Below are 16,980 nucleotides of genomic sequence, written 5' to 3' on the forward strand. Positions count from 1 at the left end.
ACAGTGGAAAGAGCATGGGCTTTGGAGTGAGAGGTCATGGGTGCAAGCCCCAGCTCTGCCAATTGTCAGCTGTGTGACTTTGGGCAAGTCACTTCACTTCTCTGTGCCTCAGTTACCTCATCTGTAAAATGGGGATTAAGATTGTGAGCCCCCCGAGGGACAACCTGAGCACCTTGTAACCTCCCCAGCGCTTAGAACAGTGCTTTGCACATAGTAAGCGCTTAATAAATGTCATCATTATTATTATTAATTGTCTCTCCAATGAGATCAGAGGATTCTTTTTTTTTAATTGGCATTTATTAAGCGCTTACTATGTGCAAAGCACTGTTCTAAGCGCTGGGGAGTTTACAAGGTGATCAGGTTGTCCCACGGGGCGCTCACAGTCTTAATCCCCATTTTACAGATGTGGGAACTGAGGCACAGAGAAGTGAAGTGGCCTGCCCAAAGTCACACAGCTGGCAAGTGGCGGAGCTGGGATTTGAACCCCTGACCTCTGACTCCAACTCCCGGGCTCTTTCCACTGAGCCACGCTGCTTCCCCGATTCTTGAGGGTAGGGATCAATTTCGCTGCACTTGTAATCTTTCGAAGTTTAGTACTATGTTCTGCATAGACTGCGTGCTCAACAAATACCATTAATTAGTAATGGCATTTTGCTTTTAAATGTAATCCTTCAAGACACAGCTCAAAACCCCCTGGCCATTTCTTTACTGTAGCCCCATTTCTTCCCATTTAACACCTTCTGTTCTTCACAGCTTAATACTCAGAAGGCCAAGGAATTATTTGCGAGCAGGGCATGGATTTTTAGGGGTTTTTTTATTCCTCCCTACATAGTCTATCCAATGGATTGATGTGAAAAATTTCCAGTATTTCCACTTATCAATAGGATCCATGTGTATGTTGGGGAAAACACCTGGAGGGAATGCAGGGGATTTTTTATTCCTCCCTACATAGTCTATTCAGACAAATTACCACTATTTCCACTTATCAATAGGATCCTTGTGTATGTTGGGGAAATCACCTGGAGGGAATGCATCAAAACCCTTTGCTCTCTTTGTTCTTTTAGTCTGGATTTTCCTCCAGTATTTCTTGCTCTAATCTCCTGCATGTTATTCTTTCTCTCCCAATACACAATTCCTACCTCAAAACCAAGATTCAGATATTGTTAGGGTTGTAATTGACCATCAGATGCCCTAAATTCGGTCACCTTCACTCTTGCCAACAGGTAGGAATGAAGTCGTGCCCTTTTAGACATTTTTTCCAATGTGTGCAGAGAGCACTGTGCTTCCATCATCCGGAAATGCTAGAAAAGTGTAATGAAACCAGAGTAACACTTCACCATGAGGATGGTGAATGAAAAATTAAAGCTAAATTAAATTAAAGCTTCACGTAATGGCTGGAGGGTCTCCCAAGCAATACAAGTCAGGAGCAGAAGTTCCTGTCCACTTGAGTGGTGGAACATTGGGGGGGAACATTGGGAGCTAGCTTTTTCATTCATTCATTCATTCATTCATTCATATTTATTGAGCGCTTACTGTGTGCAGAGCACTGGACTAAGCACTTGGGAAGTACAAATCGGCAACATACCCAACAACGGGCTCACAGTCTAGAAGGGGGAGACGGACAACAAAACACAACATGTAGACAAGCTATCAAGTTGAAGAACAGTTTTCCTACTAGTGGGGCTCTTTTCTTAATAATGACTGTATTTGTTAAGCGCTTACTATGTGCAAAGCACTGTTCTAAGCGCTGGGGAGGTTACAAGGTGATCAGGTTGTCCCACGGGGGGCTCACAGTTTTAATCCCCATTTTACAGATGAGGTAACTGAGGCACAGAGAAGTTAAGTGACTTAACAATAATAATAATAGATGGTATTTAAGCACTTACTCTGTGCCAAGCACTGTTCTAAGCGCTGGGGAGGTTACAAGGTGATCAGGTTGTCCCACGGGGGGCTCACAGTTTCAATCCCCATTTTACAGATGAGGTAACTGAGGCACAGAGAAGTTGTGACAATAATAATAATAGATGGTATTTGTTAAGCACTTACTATGTGCAAAGCACTGTTCTATGCGCTGGGGAAGTTACAAGGTGATCAGGTTGTCCCACGGGGGGGCTCACAGTTTCAATCCCCATTTTACAGATGAGGTAACAGGCACAGAGAAGTTAAGTGACTTGCCCAAAGTCACACAGCCAACAGTTGGTGGAGTCAGGATTTGAACCCGTGACTTAAGAAGATATAACCTGCTGGGAGGCAAGGGTTTAGGTGACATCTGGAGATTCCCTTCCAACACTGATTCTCAGCTTTTGTTCCGTGTACAGTGCTCTCCACAGTGAGTGCTCAATAACATGGATTGTTTGATCTCTTTGCCTTAAGTCTTCAGAGATAAGCGCTTAGTACAGTGCTCTGCACATAGTAAGCGCTCAATAAATACGATTGATGATGATGAAGCCAAACGACAAGGTCTAGAGAGGCAGGTGACTACTCTGAAATAGTAGTAATAATAATAATAATAATAATGGTATTTGTTAAGCGCTTACTTTGTGCCAAGTGCTGAGGTGGATACAAGGTAATCAGATTGTCTCACATGGGGCTCACGTTCTTAATCCCCATTTTACAGATGAGGGAACTGAGGCCCAGAGAAGTGAAGTGACTCGCTCAAAATCACCCAGCTGACAATAATAATAATGGCATTTATTAAGCGCTTACTATGTGCAAAGCACTGTTCTAAGCGCTGGGGAGGTTACAAGGTGATCAGATTGTCCCACAGGGGACTCACAGTCTTCATCCCCATTTTACGGATGAGGTAACCGAGGCACAGAGAAGTTGAGTGATTCGCCCAAAGTCACACAGCTAAGTGGCGGAGCTGGGATTTGAACCCGTGACCTCTGACTCCAAAGCCCGGGCTCTTTCCACTGAGCCACACTGCTTCTCAACACAGTAGGGTGGTAGTAGTAGTAGTAACACAGTGCAAAACGGCTATCATTGTACCACCTTGGAAGCCACCAAGAGAAAAAATACACATATATGACTCTGGGAGATAGGGAGGGGAGGATAGGAGGGAGGTAGTCCGGCCCCTCCTCACTTCAGCTCAAATTTTTCCTACTTCCAGGAAATGAAAAGAATAAGCTCCTTTTAAAAAGTAGGAAGAGAGAATGGAATCAAGTGAGCCCGGCCTAGGTTGTTTGGAATAACTAACCAAATAACAAAACCAATAATAATAACAGAGAAGCAGCATGGCTCAGTGGAAAGAGCACAGGCTTTGGAGTCGGAGGTCATGGGTTCACATCCCGGCTCCGCCAACTGTCAGCTGTGTGACTTTGGGCAAGTCACTTCACTTCTCTGTGCCTCAGTTACCTCTTCTGTAAAACGGGGATTAAGGCTGTGAGCCCCCCGTGGGACAACCTGATCACCTTGTAACCTCCGCAGCGCTTAGAACAGTGCTTTGCACCTAGTAAGCGCTTAATACCATTATTATATAGAATATATAAAATAATTACTAATATCTGCTGGAGATAGCAAACTCCACAAAAGCTCTCACAAGTCAGTCATTCATAGGCCATTAACTGATAAAACTTTTTATTTCACTTTTGAACTCTTGTACACTTTCCTGATTATCCTCGTGTAAGGTGAAACTAGAACTGTTGAGAGGACATACACAAATCTAGTACATCAATAACCAGGGATTTTCTTTTTGCTATACTATTTTCACAACCACGTGTGTGCTAGGCGATATAACCGTCACAGAAGCAAACGTTCGGCAGAATACTGGTCAGTAAAAACGAGGCAAAAAAGAGCTACCAGATATACAGACAGGCTCAGTTCCACATTCACTACTGCATTTATCAAGCGCCAAGTATCAACTGCACATTTTGTTCAGCTATAAGGGAGGGTGTTTTTGTTGTTTTTTTTTTTAAATCAGTGCATGAATTTTTTTTCTCTTCAGCTTACAGATGGACAAACAGATGGAGTCTACAGCTATGTGGAATGCTAAGGTAGAGGGATGATACTGTGAGACTGATAGGTTTGACTCTGCCTAATCCTTTCCACTGCATTATTCATGCAACTTTCTATATCACAGGGTCCTGCTTGGAGATGTTGAGACCTTCGCTTTGGTGTACGTCACTGACGAGTGTGATAGGGCTGCATTCCAGAAGGAAGTCAAGGGAATTCTTCGATATTTAAGCCAGATTCTGATATTGAGGAAGCGTGGCGGACTTGTTAGGAACGGAGGAAGCCTAGACGGTGGCCCGGTACCTCTCACGGATTTAGCTGAATGACACAACTGTCCACTGGTATACGCACTGACCACCCTCCCGCCTCCCCCAACCCCGCCCATATATTCACAGAAGTGGAACGAAAATCTCCAGGTTAGAATTGCAAGAAAAAGAGATGTGAGAGGAGGCTGAAGGAAATATGTTCAAGGAGAAGAGTCTAGGAGCGAATGGTCAAAAAATGGGAAAAGGAAGCTTACAGAACACATTTTCCAAGTCCCAAACTGGAAATGTCCTACAGGGGTTTTTAATTTTCCCAGAGCGGAACGTAATCTTTGCAATACATCGTTTCTAAAGGTAACATCCGGCAAACAGGTAAGGCCATTCGTAAAATGTGCATCTTTTTCGTGCTACAGTCTGGTTGTTACCATGAAGGTTCCAGTACTGAAGTAGGAAATTTCTAATAGGTAACACTGCTGAGGGAAGGGAGCTCATTCACTTGTTTGGACGGAGGGCCGGATCTTTTATTCTCCTCTCTCCCCACTCCCCCCTAATCGAAACCCACCTATGTAACACAGAGAATGTGGATTTAAGGCTATGTTCCGTGACACTTACCTTTCCCAATTTTGACCGGGAGCAAAACAGTCTGGAGAGGAGCCCCCCGACCCCCAGCTGGACTGAAAAGCAGGCAGATTTGCATGGAGTTGCCATTAAACTGGAATGCCATGTGATGGGTTGTTTTGTTCCCTGTCCCAGTGTCACAATATAATCTCTATAACTTTCTGTACAACTTTACAACAGAATTGTACTTCGACTAATTTGAGATCAGATTCAATTTTCAAAAAAGTTTACACATAGTTCAGGCCTACTTTTTCTACCAGTTGAAGGATTCTGCTAAGTTACAAAACCCCATAATCACAGTGTTCAGTTAAAAAAAAATAATAAAATTAAAAAAAAAACAAAAACAAAATAATCAATCAACACACGGTCATCGCAACTGTTAATGTTACTAAGAATCAAACTTCAGCACGCCGCCGCATCTGCTTAACCACTTTTTAGGTACAAACACCAGCGGGTCGGGCTGCGGCGGATGGTTTCTGCTACGCTGAGGTTGTGAAAAGTCGACGTACGATTCTTTCAGTTGGTCGCACAAAGGGATAGATGTGTAGGATACAGAGTGACGTTGAACAGCTAGTGAAGCGTGACAGCTATTAGTTTTCTCCCTCTCCAGCGTCCCCTTCGTCTCCCTGGTTTTCCGACGTCCATAGCTAGGGTGGGGAAAAAAAAATGTATACGGCCGTTAGAAAAGCAGGGGTGGAGGGGCGAGGGTCTGCAAATGAGCCTCCAGGCGAGCTATTTTGGAATCTGTCTCATCAATTATGGATGGAGAGGTGAAGGCTCAGACATGATACATAGGGCTGGCGAATCACACGTGTGGGGATAACGAAGAGCAGCTGGGGAGAAATGACTTCTTTCCTCAGTAACTTACTGTATTTACAATTGTGCCTTAAATCTTAATAGTGCAAATGGCTTCTCCACAACCCAGGTCCCGAAGGAAAACTGGGAAGAAGGAACTGACAGGAAAGTGTCATTAATATTCCCGGAAGCGGTAACGATTTAGACCGATACTTACGGTGAGGTTGTCCCTAAGTAACTGCATGATCAGAGTGCTGTCCTTATAAGACTCTTCGTTCAGTGTATCCAATTCGGCTATTGCTTCGTCAAACGCCTAAACCAAATTAAAACGCTTTAGCGGAGGGTTAGCAGAAAACGGCTTTTTATTTTCAGATGAATGCAACCCAACGGTCAAGAAACGCTCCTCAATCTGGCCCTTTTGGGACTCGGTGGATCGTCTCGACTCCAGGCTAAGATGCAGCACATTTCCCCTTTACTGTATCCATTCCCAGGGCCTAAACGTCGCTACAAAGCACAGAGTATAGTCTGGGATCGAAACCTCCCCGGAGGCAACCCCTTGCTTCCAGGGTCAACGGGAATCGTCCCTGAGATCGCATCACTGTTCACTGCAGAGTCACCGTAAGAGGGATGGGGGCAAAAGGAACTCCCGTGTTAGACCTTCAAGAAACCGGGCAATATCCATCACCGCCTTTTAATTCCACTACTGCTACGTTTAATTCCACTGCACTGTTGTGATGATCAGCTTATGGTATTTGTTGAACGCTTACTGTGAGCCAAGCGCTTTACTTAGCACTGGGCCAAATACACGATAATCAGGTAGGGCATCCTCTCTGACCATCTGGGGCTCACCCTCTAAGGGGGCTTATAGATAAAAGTCCATTTTGAATAAATTGGTCTTTATTTCTCCTTGGCTGAACTTTCTTGGCACTTCACTAGCCTCGGGATCGACAGCCAGAGAGGAAGCATGAGCTCTCCCCATAAACCACTCCCAACTGTGGTCCAAACCTTTGCTTCACTGGAGCTAGACTAGTCTAACAGCCTCCTCGCCTCTGATTTCTCCCCTCACCAATCTTCAATACCCGCTGCCACCCAGATCATCTCCATACTGTATCGGGATCCCCTCTCCTCAAAGCCCTCCAGTCGCTTCCTACCTCCCTCTTCCTCTCTGCCACACAATTGACACATCAGCATTTTTTCATTTTGCTCTATCCTTCCCATGGTAGGCTTCTGACTCACTCTTTACTCTTGTGTCTCCTACATCATTATTATTAATAATCATATTTATTGAGAGCTTACTGTGTGCAAAGCACCATACTAGGCTCTTGGGAGAATACGATATAAATCAGACATATTCCCTGCCTAAACGAGCTCATAATCTACAGCTATCTAGAGTCTGTCCCGCTGAGCCCGGAAGCTTCTATACTCCCAATCTGACAGACCATAGCTCTTCCCAAATTCACAGCCTTCCTAAAATTTCACTGCTTCCAAAAAGCATTTCACAGTTCGCTCCCAATACCTCCCAATCACATCAACCCACCAGGAACCAGTACTGCTTATATTTTTATATGTTTGTGTGTGTGTATATATATATGTATATATATAAAAATAATTTCCCTTTCCTCTGTATGTAAAAGTATAATCGATGTATTTAGTCAAAATATATAGTCCTAAGGGGCAGGGATCATGTCACGCTTCTGATGTTCTTCCCCAAGTGCCTTGAGAAGCATCGTGGCTCCGTGGAAAGAGCACGGGCTTTGGAGTCAGAGGTCATGGGTTCAAATTCCGGCTCCGCCAACTGTCAGCTATGTGACTTTGGGCAAGTCACTTCACTTCTCTGGGCCTCAGTTCCCTCATCTGTAAAATGGGGTTTAAGACTGTGAGTCCCCCACGGGACAACCTGATCACCTTGTAATCTCCCCAGCGCTTAGAACAGTGCTTTGCACATAGTAAGCGCTTAACAAATACCATCATTATTATGATTATTACACTGTATTGTAGCCAGAGGGGGCTTAATGCTACCATTATTTCCATCCTCTGATGCACCCCCTTGCCCACTACTTTCCAAGGAGAAAAATACCAGAGGAGCTAGAATGACAGAAGAGATTGGGCTTGTTTCAGCCTGAGAACTCCAACGAGATGACTTTCACTTTGAAGGGCACCGTCCATGTCATTTTCACCACTACGTGAGTGGGCTTCGGGAGGAAATGATCAACTGGTGGTACACGGTAGCCAAACTACTGATTCCGCGAGCCACCAATTCATCGTTACTTCCCAAGGCCCAGTCACCTCATGGTGACAAATGACTCTGCGGTTGAAGCCAAAACTCACCCGCTTTTAATGGCCCGGGCTCCACCTTATATCTTTTACGAAGGCAGACAGCGCCTAGTTTCAAGGTAATGCATGAAGAATGAAACAAGCCAGGGATAGGCCACTGGTAGCCATCAGCTGGCCTTTAGTCGGCCAGAGTCCGCTCTCCGGGTCCATTCACTGAACCCTCCGGAGCTACCATTCAATGAAGGCATTTTCGCCACATTCGACGGCGGGGAAAAGGCGGCCTGCCCGAATGCTCACCGTTTTGGCCAGGCTGCAAGCTTTCTCGGGTGAATTTAGTATCTCGTAGTAGAAGACAGAGAAATTGAGAGCCAGACCGAGCCGGATGGGATGCGTAGGCTGCATTTCTTTCTTGCTGATTTCAAATGCTTCCTGATAAGCTTGCTGAGAGTTTGATACTGTAGCTGGAAGAAAAATGAAAATGCATTTCGAACCATTCTTTCCAGAGTCGACGACGTCTTGAGGTCATCGGGTCTAATTAAACCAAAGCCACTTGGGCTGAATGGGGTGTGGAGCGGCACAGCATCTCAACCGGGCAGGGAATGTGTCTGCTTCTTGTCGCATTTTACTCTCCCAAGCGTTTAGTACAGTGCTTTGTACACAGTGAGAGCTCAATGAATGAATGAATAACTGGCAAAGAACCAGTCACGGGCCTCTGTTCATACTGTACCTGAAATCTCTTACCACTGGCTTTATGGTATCCAAAGCAGATCTGCTAAGATTAAACTCTAACTAAAGAGGGGAGATTCACCGGGTGACAGTCCAGCTAAATCGTTTTGCAGACGTGACACCCCTGTAAAGACTCTTACATTATTCATTCATTCAATCGTATTTATTGAGCAATTACTGTGTGCAGAGCACTGTACTAAGCACTTGGAGAGTACAATTCGGCAACAGACAGACAATCCCTACCCAACAACGGGCTCACAGTCTAGAAGGGGGGAGACAGACAACAAAACAAAAAAATATAGACAAGCATTAATAGCATCAAAATAAATAGAATTATAGATATATACACAATTGTATTATGTAATTATAATTTTAATATAATTACATATTATGACCTGTAATTATATATATAATACATCAATTAAAATTATAATATAATTATATATTATGATCTGTAAGGATGTTTAAGTTACACTCTTGAATGAGAATCATTAACAGGCTCATCAGTCCATTTGGTACAAACTGGCCGATCTGACACACAAACTCATGCCATTCACGTCAACCGATCAATGGTATTTACTCAGCGCATCAGACACTGTAACACTTCTTGAGCATCACAGTTAAGGGACGGGTATGCTAATTCTGTTGCACTGTACTCTCCCAAGCGCTTAAAACAGTGCTCTGCACATACTAAGGCCTCAATAAATACCACTGATTGATCACCAATATCACCAAGTGAAAATCCACCCAAATCAAATCTGTCAATGGGTTTTCAGCTTCACCTACTTTGTTTATTGTCTCCAGAAGCCACCTCAGAAAGGTATCTGAAGTAATCCCCTTTCATTTTCAAGTAGAACACCTTACTTTCTGGTTGGGTGGCGCTGAGAATTAGGTATTTATCCAAAAGGTCCTGGAAAAGAAATCATATTTTTTTCAGAACTCCCGATACTGCATTAGTTCCAAATGTTTAACAATGTTTTTTAGATCATAAAGGGATGCAAATCACTTCTTTACTATCGCTCATTGGCAGAAGTATTTGAATATAAGTAACCTGAGTTTTCAATGTTTCCAGCTTCTTTCTATTCATGTGTGTGTGTGTAAGAGAGAGAGAGACAAAGAAAGAGAGAGATTCACATAGCTATTCCTCTCCAGATGGAAGTTGTGCGTTATCCCAAGCATTCGGTGAAAACCCGTGTTATGGAAGGGCTGAGAGGGGCAGAAAAACTAGTTAAGCATCAGGCAGTTTGCCTTCCTTCACATTTTTTTTTTGTCAAAAAGTTTTTCTTCCATTCCCTGGATTCTTTTTAGCACAATTCAAAAATTACACGCTTCACAGATTAGTCAATGAGGTAATTTTCACTCCATGAGGTAATAATCACTCCATGAATTGCCGGCATCATTTACCCGAGACCACGGTGTTCTTCCACGGTTTCTCTAATAAGGAGGCTAACTGCAAAAACTTGGGTTTGGTGTCGGTAAAACTAAAGACGCAAAAAGATACTGGTTGCAGTTTTTATCTCTAGAACAGAGACATAATACTTGTACAGTCTGGGAAGATTACTGCCGATGTCACAGAGTGTGCACAGCACACTGAGCTCCTTGGAGGAAAATGTACCACAAAAATGTACTACCCAAATGGACTGTTATTATTACTATGGTTTTTAAGTACTTACTCTTTGACAAGTAATGTTCTAAGCGCTAGAATTAGAGACAAGCTAATCAGGTTGGACACAGTCCCTGTCGCACATGGGGCTCGCAGTCGAAGTAGGAGAGCAAACAGGCATTTAATCCCCACAGCTGAGGAAACTGAGGCACAGAAGTGACTTGCCCAAAGGCACACGGCAAGCAACTGGCAGAGCCGGGATTAGAACCCAGATCCCCTGATGCCTAGGCCTGCGTTCTTTCCACTAGGCCCCGCTGCTTCTCTGGGCTGTTTGGGAATGTCGAGCCTTCACGGAAACTATCACTCTAAGAGAAGACACTGCATCATTACCAGAACATCACTGCAGATATCCTGCAATTCCGCCTCAATTTTCTCACGATATTCTTTGCCCATCTGCTGCTTCTTCTCATTCCGCTCCGTTTTCTGTTCGATGCTGGAGATGACCCGCCAGGAAGAGCGGCGGGCCCCCACCACGTTCTTGTAGGCCACCGAGAGCAGATTCCTCTCTTCGTTGGAGAGTTCGTGTCCCTGTTCGGTGACCGCTTTCATGGCCGCCGCCATGTCGTCGTAGCGTTCGGCCTGCTCGGCCAGCTTTGCTTTCTGCACCAGTTCGCTTTTATCCATGATTAGTCTCTGGAGCGGGGAAACAGAAGAACGGACGGACTGTCACGGGCAAAAAGGAACGGACTTGCAAGTCTTTATGCTCCATCACTTGTGTGAGGTATCGAAAACCCGAAGCCCTACTTTCTATTTTCTCATACTACATCATGAGAAAGTCAATGGGGCGGGGGGAGGAGCTTCTATGTATCATCATCATCAATCGTATTTATTGAGAGCTTACTGTGTGCAGAGCACTGTACTAAGCGCTTGGGAAGTACAAATTGGCAACATACAGATTCAGTCCCTACCCAACAGTGGGCTCACAGTCTAAAATACATATGTATTTTGGGGGGAGCTAACAATCGACGGATAATTCCTCTCCCCACACCAAAATCCGTTGGAGCACAGAATGTATCATTTTAGCCACCCCGCTTCAGCCAGGCTGTGAATGTTTCTGATTAGGCCTGTTCCGACCACCTACCGCCTCTACGTTCTCTGCTGGTTCTCTTCTAGATCTCCGGCCATCTGGCTTCCTGGTGCACTCACCAATGCTTCATTCGGAGTGGGCGGTGCAGGGAGCATGGTCGGGCTGCTCGTGGATTGCAACCTCACCCATTCGCCTCCATCCACCGCCAACCCTCTTCTCTGCTACAACCAGGTCCAACGATTGGCGGCCTTTTTAATTCCCATTGGGTTTCCCCTCTGCTTCTCAGAGAAAACTCAAAGCTCTTTGATGGGTTTCCCTCTTCTTGGCTCATCCCAGTTTGGGCTCTTTTTTCCTCCCAAGCTCCCCTCTATTACAAGGCTTCCCTGCCTTTGTCCCTGTCTGGAATGTCTCTTACTTCACTCCACACCCAGAGGTGTGACCAAAATGCACCCCTTTCCCCAGTCTTCCTAGGGGTGGTATTCCCTGACTAGTGTCCCACCTATTGGGCTGAGATCTTTTCCCAGCCCTTCCTATCTTTAAAGCCCTTCTAAAATCCCACCTCCTACAGGACGGCTTCCCCTACTAATTCACAACATCCCAGGCTTGGGATTTTTCTATACTGTTAGCATATTTATCTGTACATTCAATTATTTGATGAGCTTGTACGGCTTCCTCTGGCTTGCAATACCTACAAATTAATTCCCGTCTGTCACCCCTATTAGACTGTAAGCATTGCTGCACTCTCCCAAATGTTTAGTACAGTGCCCAGTGCTCAATACATACCCCAGTGATTTGTTTACAATATCTACAAATTAATTCCCGTCTGTCACCCCTATTAGACTGTAAGCATTGCTGCACTCTCCCAAATGTTTAGTACAGTGCCCAGTGCTCAATACATACCCCAGTGATTTGTTTACAATATCTACAAATTAATTCCCATCTGTCACCCCTATTAGACTGTAAGCATTGCTGCACTCTCCCAAATGTTTAGTACAGTGCCCAGAGCTCGATACATACCCCAGTGATTTGTTTCCGGCCAGGCTATTTCACCTCAGCATTCATGTATGCATTCGCTTGTTTAGTTATAATGGATTTATGTCTTCTCTAGAGCCTTTCATATATATTCTTCCATTCCTAACTATGGTCTAGTCTACCATTTCTGCCTAATAATAATAATGATGGCATTTGTTAAGCGCTTACTATGTGCAAAGCACTGTTCTAAGCGCTAGCACTGTTCTGTCTCTCCATTAGACTCTCTTTTAGACTGTGAGCCCACTGTTGGGTAGGGACTGTCTCTATGTGTTGCCAACTTGTACTTCCCAAGCGCTTAGTACAGTGCTCTGCACACAGTAAGCGCTCAATAAATATGATTGATTGATTAGACTGGATGTCTTCAGCGGAAAGGAGCAGGTATTTTACTTCTTTGCATTCTTTTAAGAACCTCGAAGGGTGTTCTGTGCACCACTGGCATTCAATAAATAGTGCTGATAACGGGTGTCACTCCACGATGACACCATCTGCTCAGCGCTCAAGATTTTACAAAACATTTCATATGACTAAAGGGCCCATTTATTCAAAAACAAAGATCAGGATCTAACAGGCACCCAATGTGCCATGTACCTAGGGTATCAGAGCAACAGGTGTTGCTGAAATACGGGCTTTGAACAGTAGTAGCATGAACTGAGCGTCCACTTGGCCTGGCGCACTAAACCAAACACGTGGGAAGCACAGCATAAAGCGGCAGTGAGGGAGCGGCATTGTCTTTAATGAGGGAGACAAATATAAAGACATTTATTTTGTCCAAGAGTGGTCGAAATAAAGAACTTGAATAAACAGACATACATGGGTATTGAGGAGGTTTATAAACAAGTCCATAAGCGGTAGAGTTGGCTGCAGGGATGGCGTAGCTCAGGCAGGTGGGAGATTATTGGGAGAGGCTTCTGGGGGGCTGGATGAGGTGGGATCACAAGGGCTTTGAGAGTGGGGAGAGCTGTGGTCTGCCTGATATGGGGAGAGGGGGAGTTCCAAGCTGGGGGGACCGACAATGTGAGTGTCAGGATAGAAGTGAGTTTAACAGGAGGTCCAGCTAGAAGGCTGGCTTGGGAGGAACGAATGTGGCAGTGTGAGGAAGAGTAGGTGAAGAGATAAGTAGGGTAGGGCCTTGAGAACTGGGAGATTTTTTTTGAAGTGGCCGGGAAGCAAGGGGAGGGTTTGGAGGAGAGATGTGGGCCAGGAGAATGACGCGGGCAGCGGTGTGTAGTATAGTTCGCGGGGAGGGGAATCCAGAGAGGAGGTTAATGCAACAATCTCACCGCGGTAAGGCCGGAGTTTAATCAGTAGATAATCATTTTAGGGTCAGGATGTTCTAGTATTTGGGAAAGTCTCTCTTTCTCTGACAGGCCTCGTACCACCTTAGCTGAGAATTTATGTTAATTAGAGAGACAGGATTTTTCCTGGGTCCTGAAGATAAAAGACCTGGGTTGTCAGACAGCCCATTAATAATAATAATTAATAATAATTTTGGTTCCCCTAGACTGTAAGTTCATTGTGGGAAGGGAATGTGTCTGTTACACTGCTGTTGTACTCTCAAGCCCTTAGTACAGTATTCATTCAATTGTATTTCACTCAATTGTATTTGAGTGCTTACTGTGTGCAGTACTCTGCACATAGTAAGTGCTAAATAAATACTATTAATTGGTATTTGCTATGCACCTACTACTGGCCAGGCACTGTACTAAGCCCTGTAGGATACAAGATAATCAGCTCCCATAAGTCTAAGTAGGAAAGAGAACAGGTACTGAATCCCCATTTTGCAGATGAGGGAACTGAGGCACAGAGAAGTGAAATGACTTGCCCAAGGTCACACAACAGGTAGGTGACAGAGCTGGGATTATAGGAAATGCTATCTTCTAGGACCGCCAAGTGCAAATTTATACATCATCCGCTGGATGTTGGATACATACACTTAAAATAAAAACACAGCCCAGATCCAGGCAACTCAGTTTAGCCAGCACCACCGACTCAGGCAGAGTTTTCATATTACTACTCACCAATTGTGCTTCAGCTCAACGTCAGGCACAGAGTTTATTTATTCTAAATTAAGTCTCTACTCACATAGAGTTTTATTCTAAGATAAGTCTCTACTCAACTAAAAGTGGTTGATCTGTAACCTTGACTCCAAGCACTACCACGCCTAGTTTATCTGTTTGAATTTTGTCTTGTGTCTATTTAACCATGTAGCCTACACAGTTTCGCTATTTATCTATTATATAGTCAGAGGGTCTACTTTAATTGAATTTAAAAGTAAATTCCTTATGGGCAGGGATGGGGTCTCTTACTATTAGAAGTCTGGCAATTAACAAATGTCGAGTGAGTTTTAGGGCCCATTATTTCCAACAGGATAGCTGGATGGAAGTGGTGGGGCAGTCCTTTTCAGATAATAATAATAATAATAATGGCATTAAGTGCTTACTATGTGCAAAGCACTGTTCTAAGCGCTGGGGGAGATACAAGGCAATCAGGTTGTCCCACGGGGGGCTCACAGTCTTATTCCACATTTTACAGATGAGGGAACTGAGGCACAGAGACTTCTCTGGAACACTAAATGCTGGTCTAGATCCATAGCAGAATAGTGTCAGGACAGGATTACAATAGAGAGGGATCTGTGGGTGAAGTGTGTTTAAAGAAGACATACTGAAAAGACCTATAGTCATTTTGGTTTTTGATCGATTTTGGGATCTCCGGCCAATGTTCTGGGAACCGTCCTTTCTTCGTTTCCAGCATCGGTCCCAGTGGCTTTATTTAGGTGCCAGCCAACAGGAATCTGTCAAACAATGAACTTCTGAGAGCCGTTTGGCCACAAAACAGTGTAAGGGGAATGGAAACATCCACCCTAATGGCCCCAATTAATATGAAATGCAGGATTTTCCTTCAGATCTCCAGGTTCTTGATTTAAAAAAAAAATTAGACGTTCACCACCTTGCAAGTCAGTAATGGATCTTAAGGCAGAACACACTCTGACCTATGAGACTGTTCTAACCACCACTCAGACATATTAATTTGATTTTGGATTTTTAAAAGAATTCTAATCAGAAAAGGCAATAGGGTATTGTTTCTGAAGACCAAATGGGTATGTTACCATTCTGATATTCCTAAGGAAGAATTCAGGCCTGATTTGGGACAACTTTTACTTAAAACGGATGAAGAATGTTAGCTACCTGTCTAGCTTCATCCTGCTCATCTGTTAAAATCTCTGAGCTGTAACGCTTCATAACCGGGACCGACAGCTCTCCTGGGGCCTGACTAAAAATCTCAGTGAGAAAGCACCAACAGGGGAGCAGTTATTTGACTCCTGAAAACCCTAGAAAGGCTGCAGGCTGCATGGGAGACGAAGCAGTCGTACAATCTAAGGAACCACAATTCACAAATAATTAGAGGTGGCAATACGCCGAAGATATTTTCCGCAGAATTGACAGACATCAGGTAAGGCCCTAACACGCCCTGGGTTGAGGGTGGAGTTTTATATATAGTGTGCACACCCATCCGATGGGTGTCAATCTGTTCTGAGCTTTTGGATTTGTGAAGACGATTAACAGGAAAACGCTGGCCCGTTCAACAAGGTATTCTTCAGAATGGTTAAAAACTGCTGCCGAGAAAGCCCCTGTGGGGATCATTTTAACGGTGGACTTCTTCATTAAAAGGTCTCCCTGAAACACAACGTCCACCAGGGCTTTGGGGTCCCTGGGGCGGCAGTTGGGAGAGTACAATACAACAGAGAAGAGAAGCAGCGTGGCTCATTGGAAAGAGCACGGGCTTTGGAGTCAGAGGTCATGGGTTCAAATCCCGGCTCCGCCACATGTCTGCTGTGTGACCTTGGGCAAGTCACTTAACTTCTCTGAGCCTCAGTTCCCTCATCTGTAAAATGGGGATTAAGACTGTGAGCCCCACATGGGACAACTTGATCACCTTGTATCCCCCCCAGTGCTTAGAACAGTGCTCTGCACATAGTAAGCGCTTAACAAATGCCATCATTATTATTATTATTATTAACAGAGTTGGTAGACACATTCCCAGCCCGGAGTGACCTTAGAGTCTAGAGGCAGGGTCAAGTCCTGGCCCCTGGGGAGTGGAGCCGTTAGGAAGACCATGATGGCTGGATTTGGGATGGCCTTCCTGGCGGTGGGAAGGAGATTGTGGATCAGTCCTTCCAGCATTAACACACTGCAAATCCTGTTACTGTGGCTGCCCGAAGCAGCGTGGCTTAGAGGATAGAGCACAGGCCTGGGAGTCTACTCCCAGCTCTGCCACGTGTCTGGGTGACCTTGGGCAAGTCACTTCGCTTCTCTGGACCCCAGTTACCTCATGTGTAAAATGGGGATTGAAACTGTGAGCCCCATGTGGGACAGGGACTGTGTCTAACCTGATTAGTTTGTATCTACCCCAGCGTTTAACAAATGCCACCGTTATCTTTCACAGTCCTTATCCAGCTTGTTTTCTGGCACACGCTATCAGTGTTCCGCCTCTCTTTTAGATGGGATGTCCCCTGTGGGCCAGGGGAAGGGGCGGAAGTCATCTTCTTCTAAACTTTATCTGACTTTCATACAGTGCTTTGCACTGACATCCACCCCAGAGTACATGAGCTGGGCCATAGGGAGAGATTAGGG

At 44.7% G+C, this 16,980-nt stretch overlaps 1 protein-coding gene across 2 annotated transcripts in view; it reads right to left on the bottom strand.

Moving 5' to 3' along the window:
- Window positions 1–3,548: 3,548 nt before the first annotated feature.
- The window catches only part of YWHAB (tyrosine 3-monooxygenase/tryptophan 5-monooxygenase activation protein beta), a 54,005-nt gene continuing 40,573 nt past the window's right edge, over window positions 3,549–16,980 (bottom strand). For both annotated transcript variants that reach the window (XM_038750241.1, XM_038750242.1), the window contains exons 2-6: window positions 10,621–10,923; window positions 9,414–9,537; window positions 8,199–8,362; window positions 5,845–5,940; window positions 3,549–5,479 (exon numbers count right to left, since the gene is read on the bottom strand). In XM_038750241.1, the coding sequence (XP_038606169.1) occupies window positions 5,423–5,479; window positions 5,845–5,940; window positions 8,199–8,362; window positions 9,414–9,537; window positions 10,621–10,914 (735 nt within the window). In that variant the 5' untranslated portion in view covers window positions 10,915–10,923 and the 3' untranslated portion in view covers window positions 3,549–5,422. The remainder of the gene's footprint in view (window positions 5,480–5,844; window positions 5,941–8,198; window positions 8,363–9,413; window positions 9,538–10,620; window positions 10,924–16,980) is intronic.

This window comes from Tachyglossus aculeatus, chromosome 8 (assembly GCF_015852505.1).
Source record: "Tachyglossus aculeatus isolate mTacAcu1 chromosome 8, mTacAcu1.pri, whole genome shotgun sequence".
In the NCBI taxonomy this organism is placed as follows: Eukaryota; Metazoa; Chordata; class Mammalia; order Monotremata; family Tachyglossidae; genus Tachyglossus; species Tachyglossus aculeatus.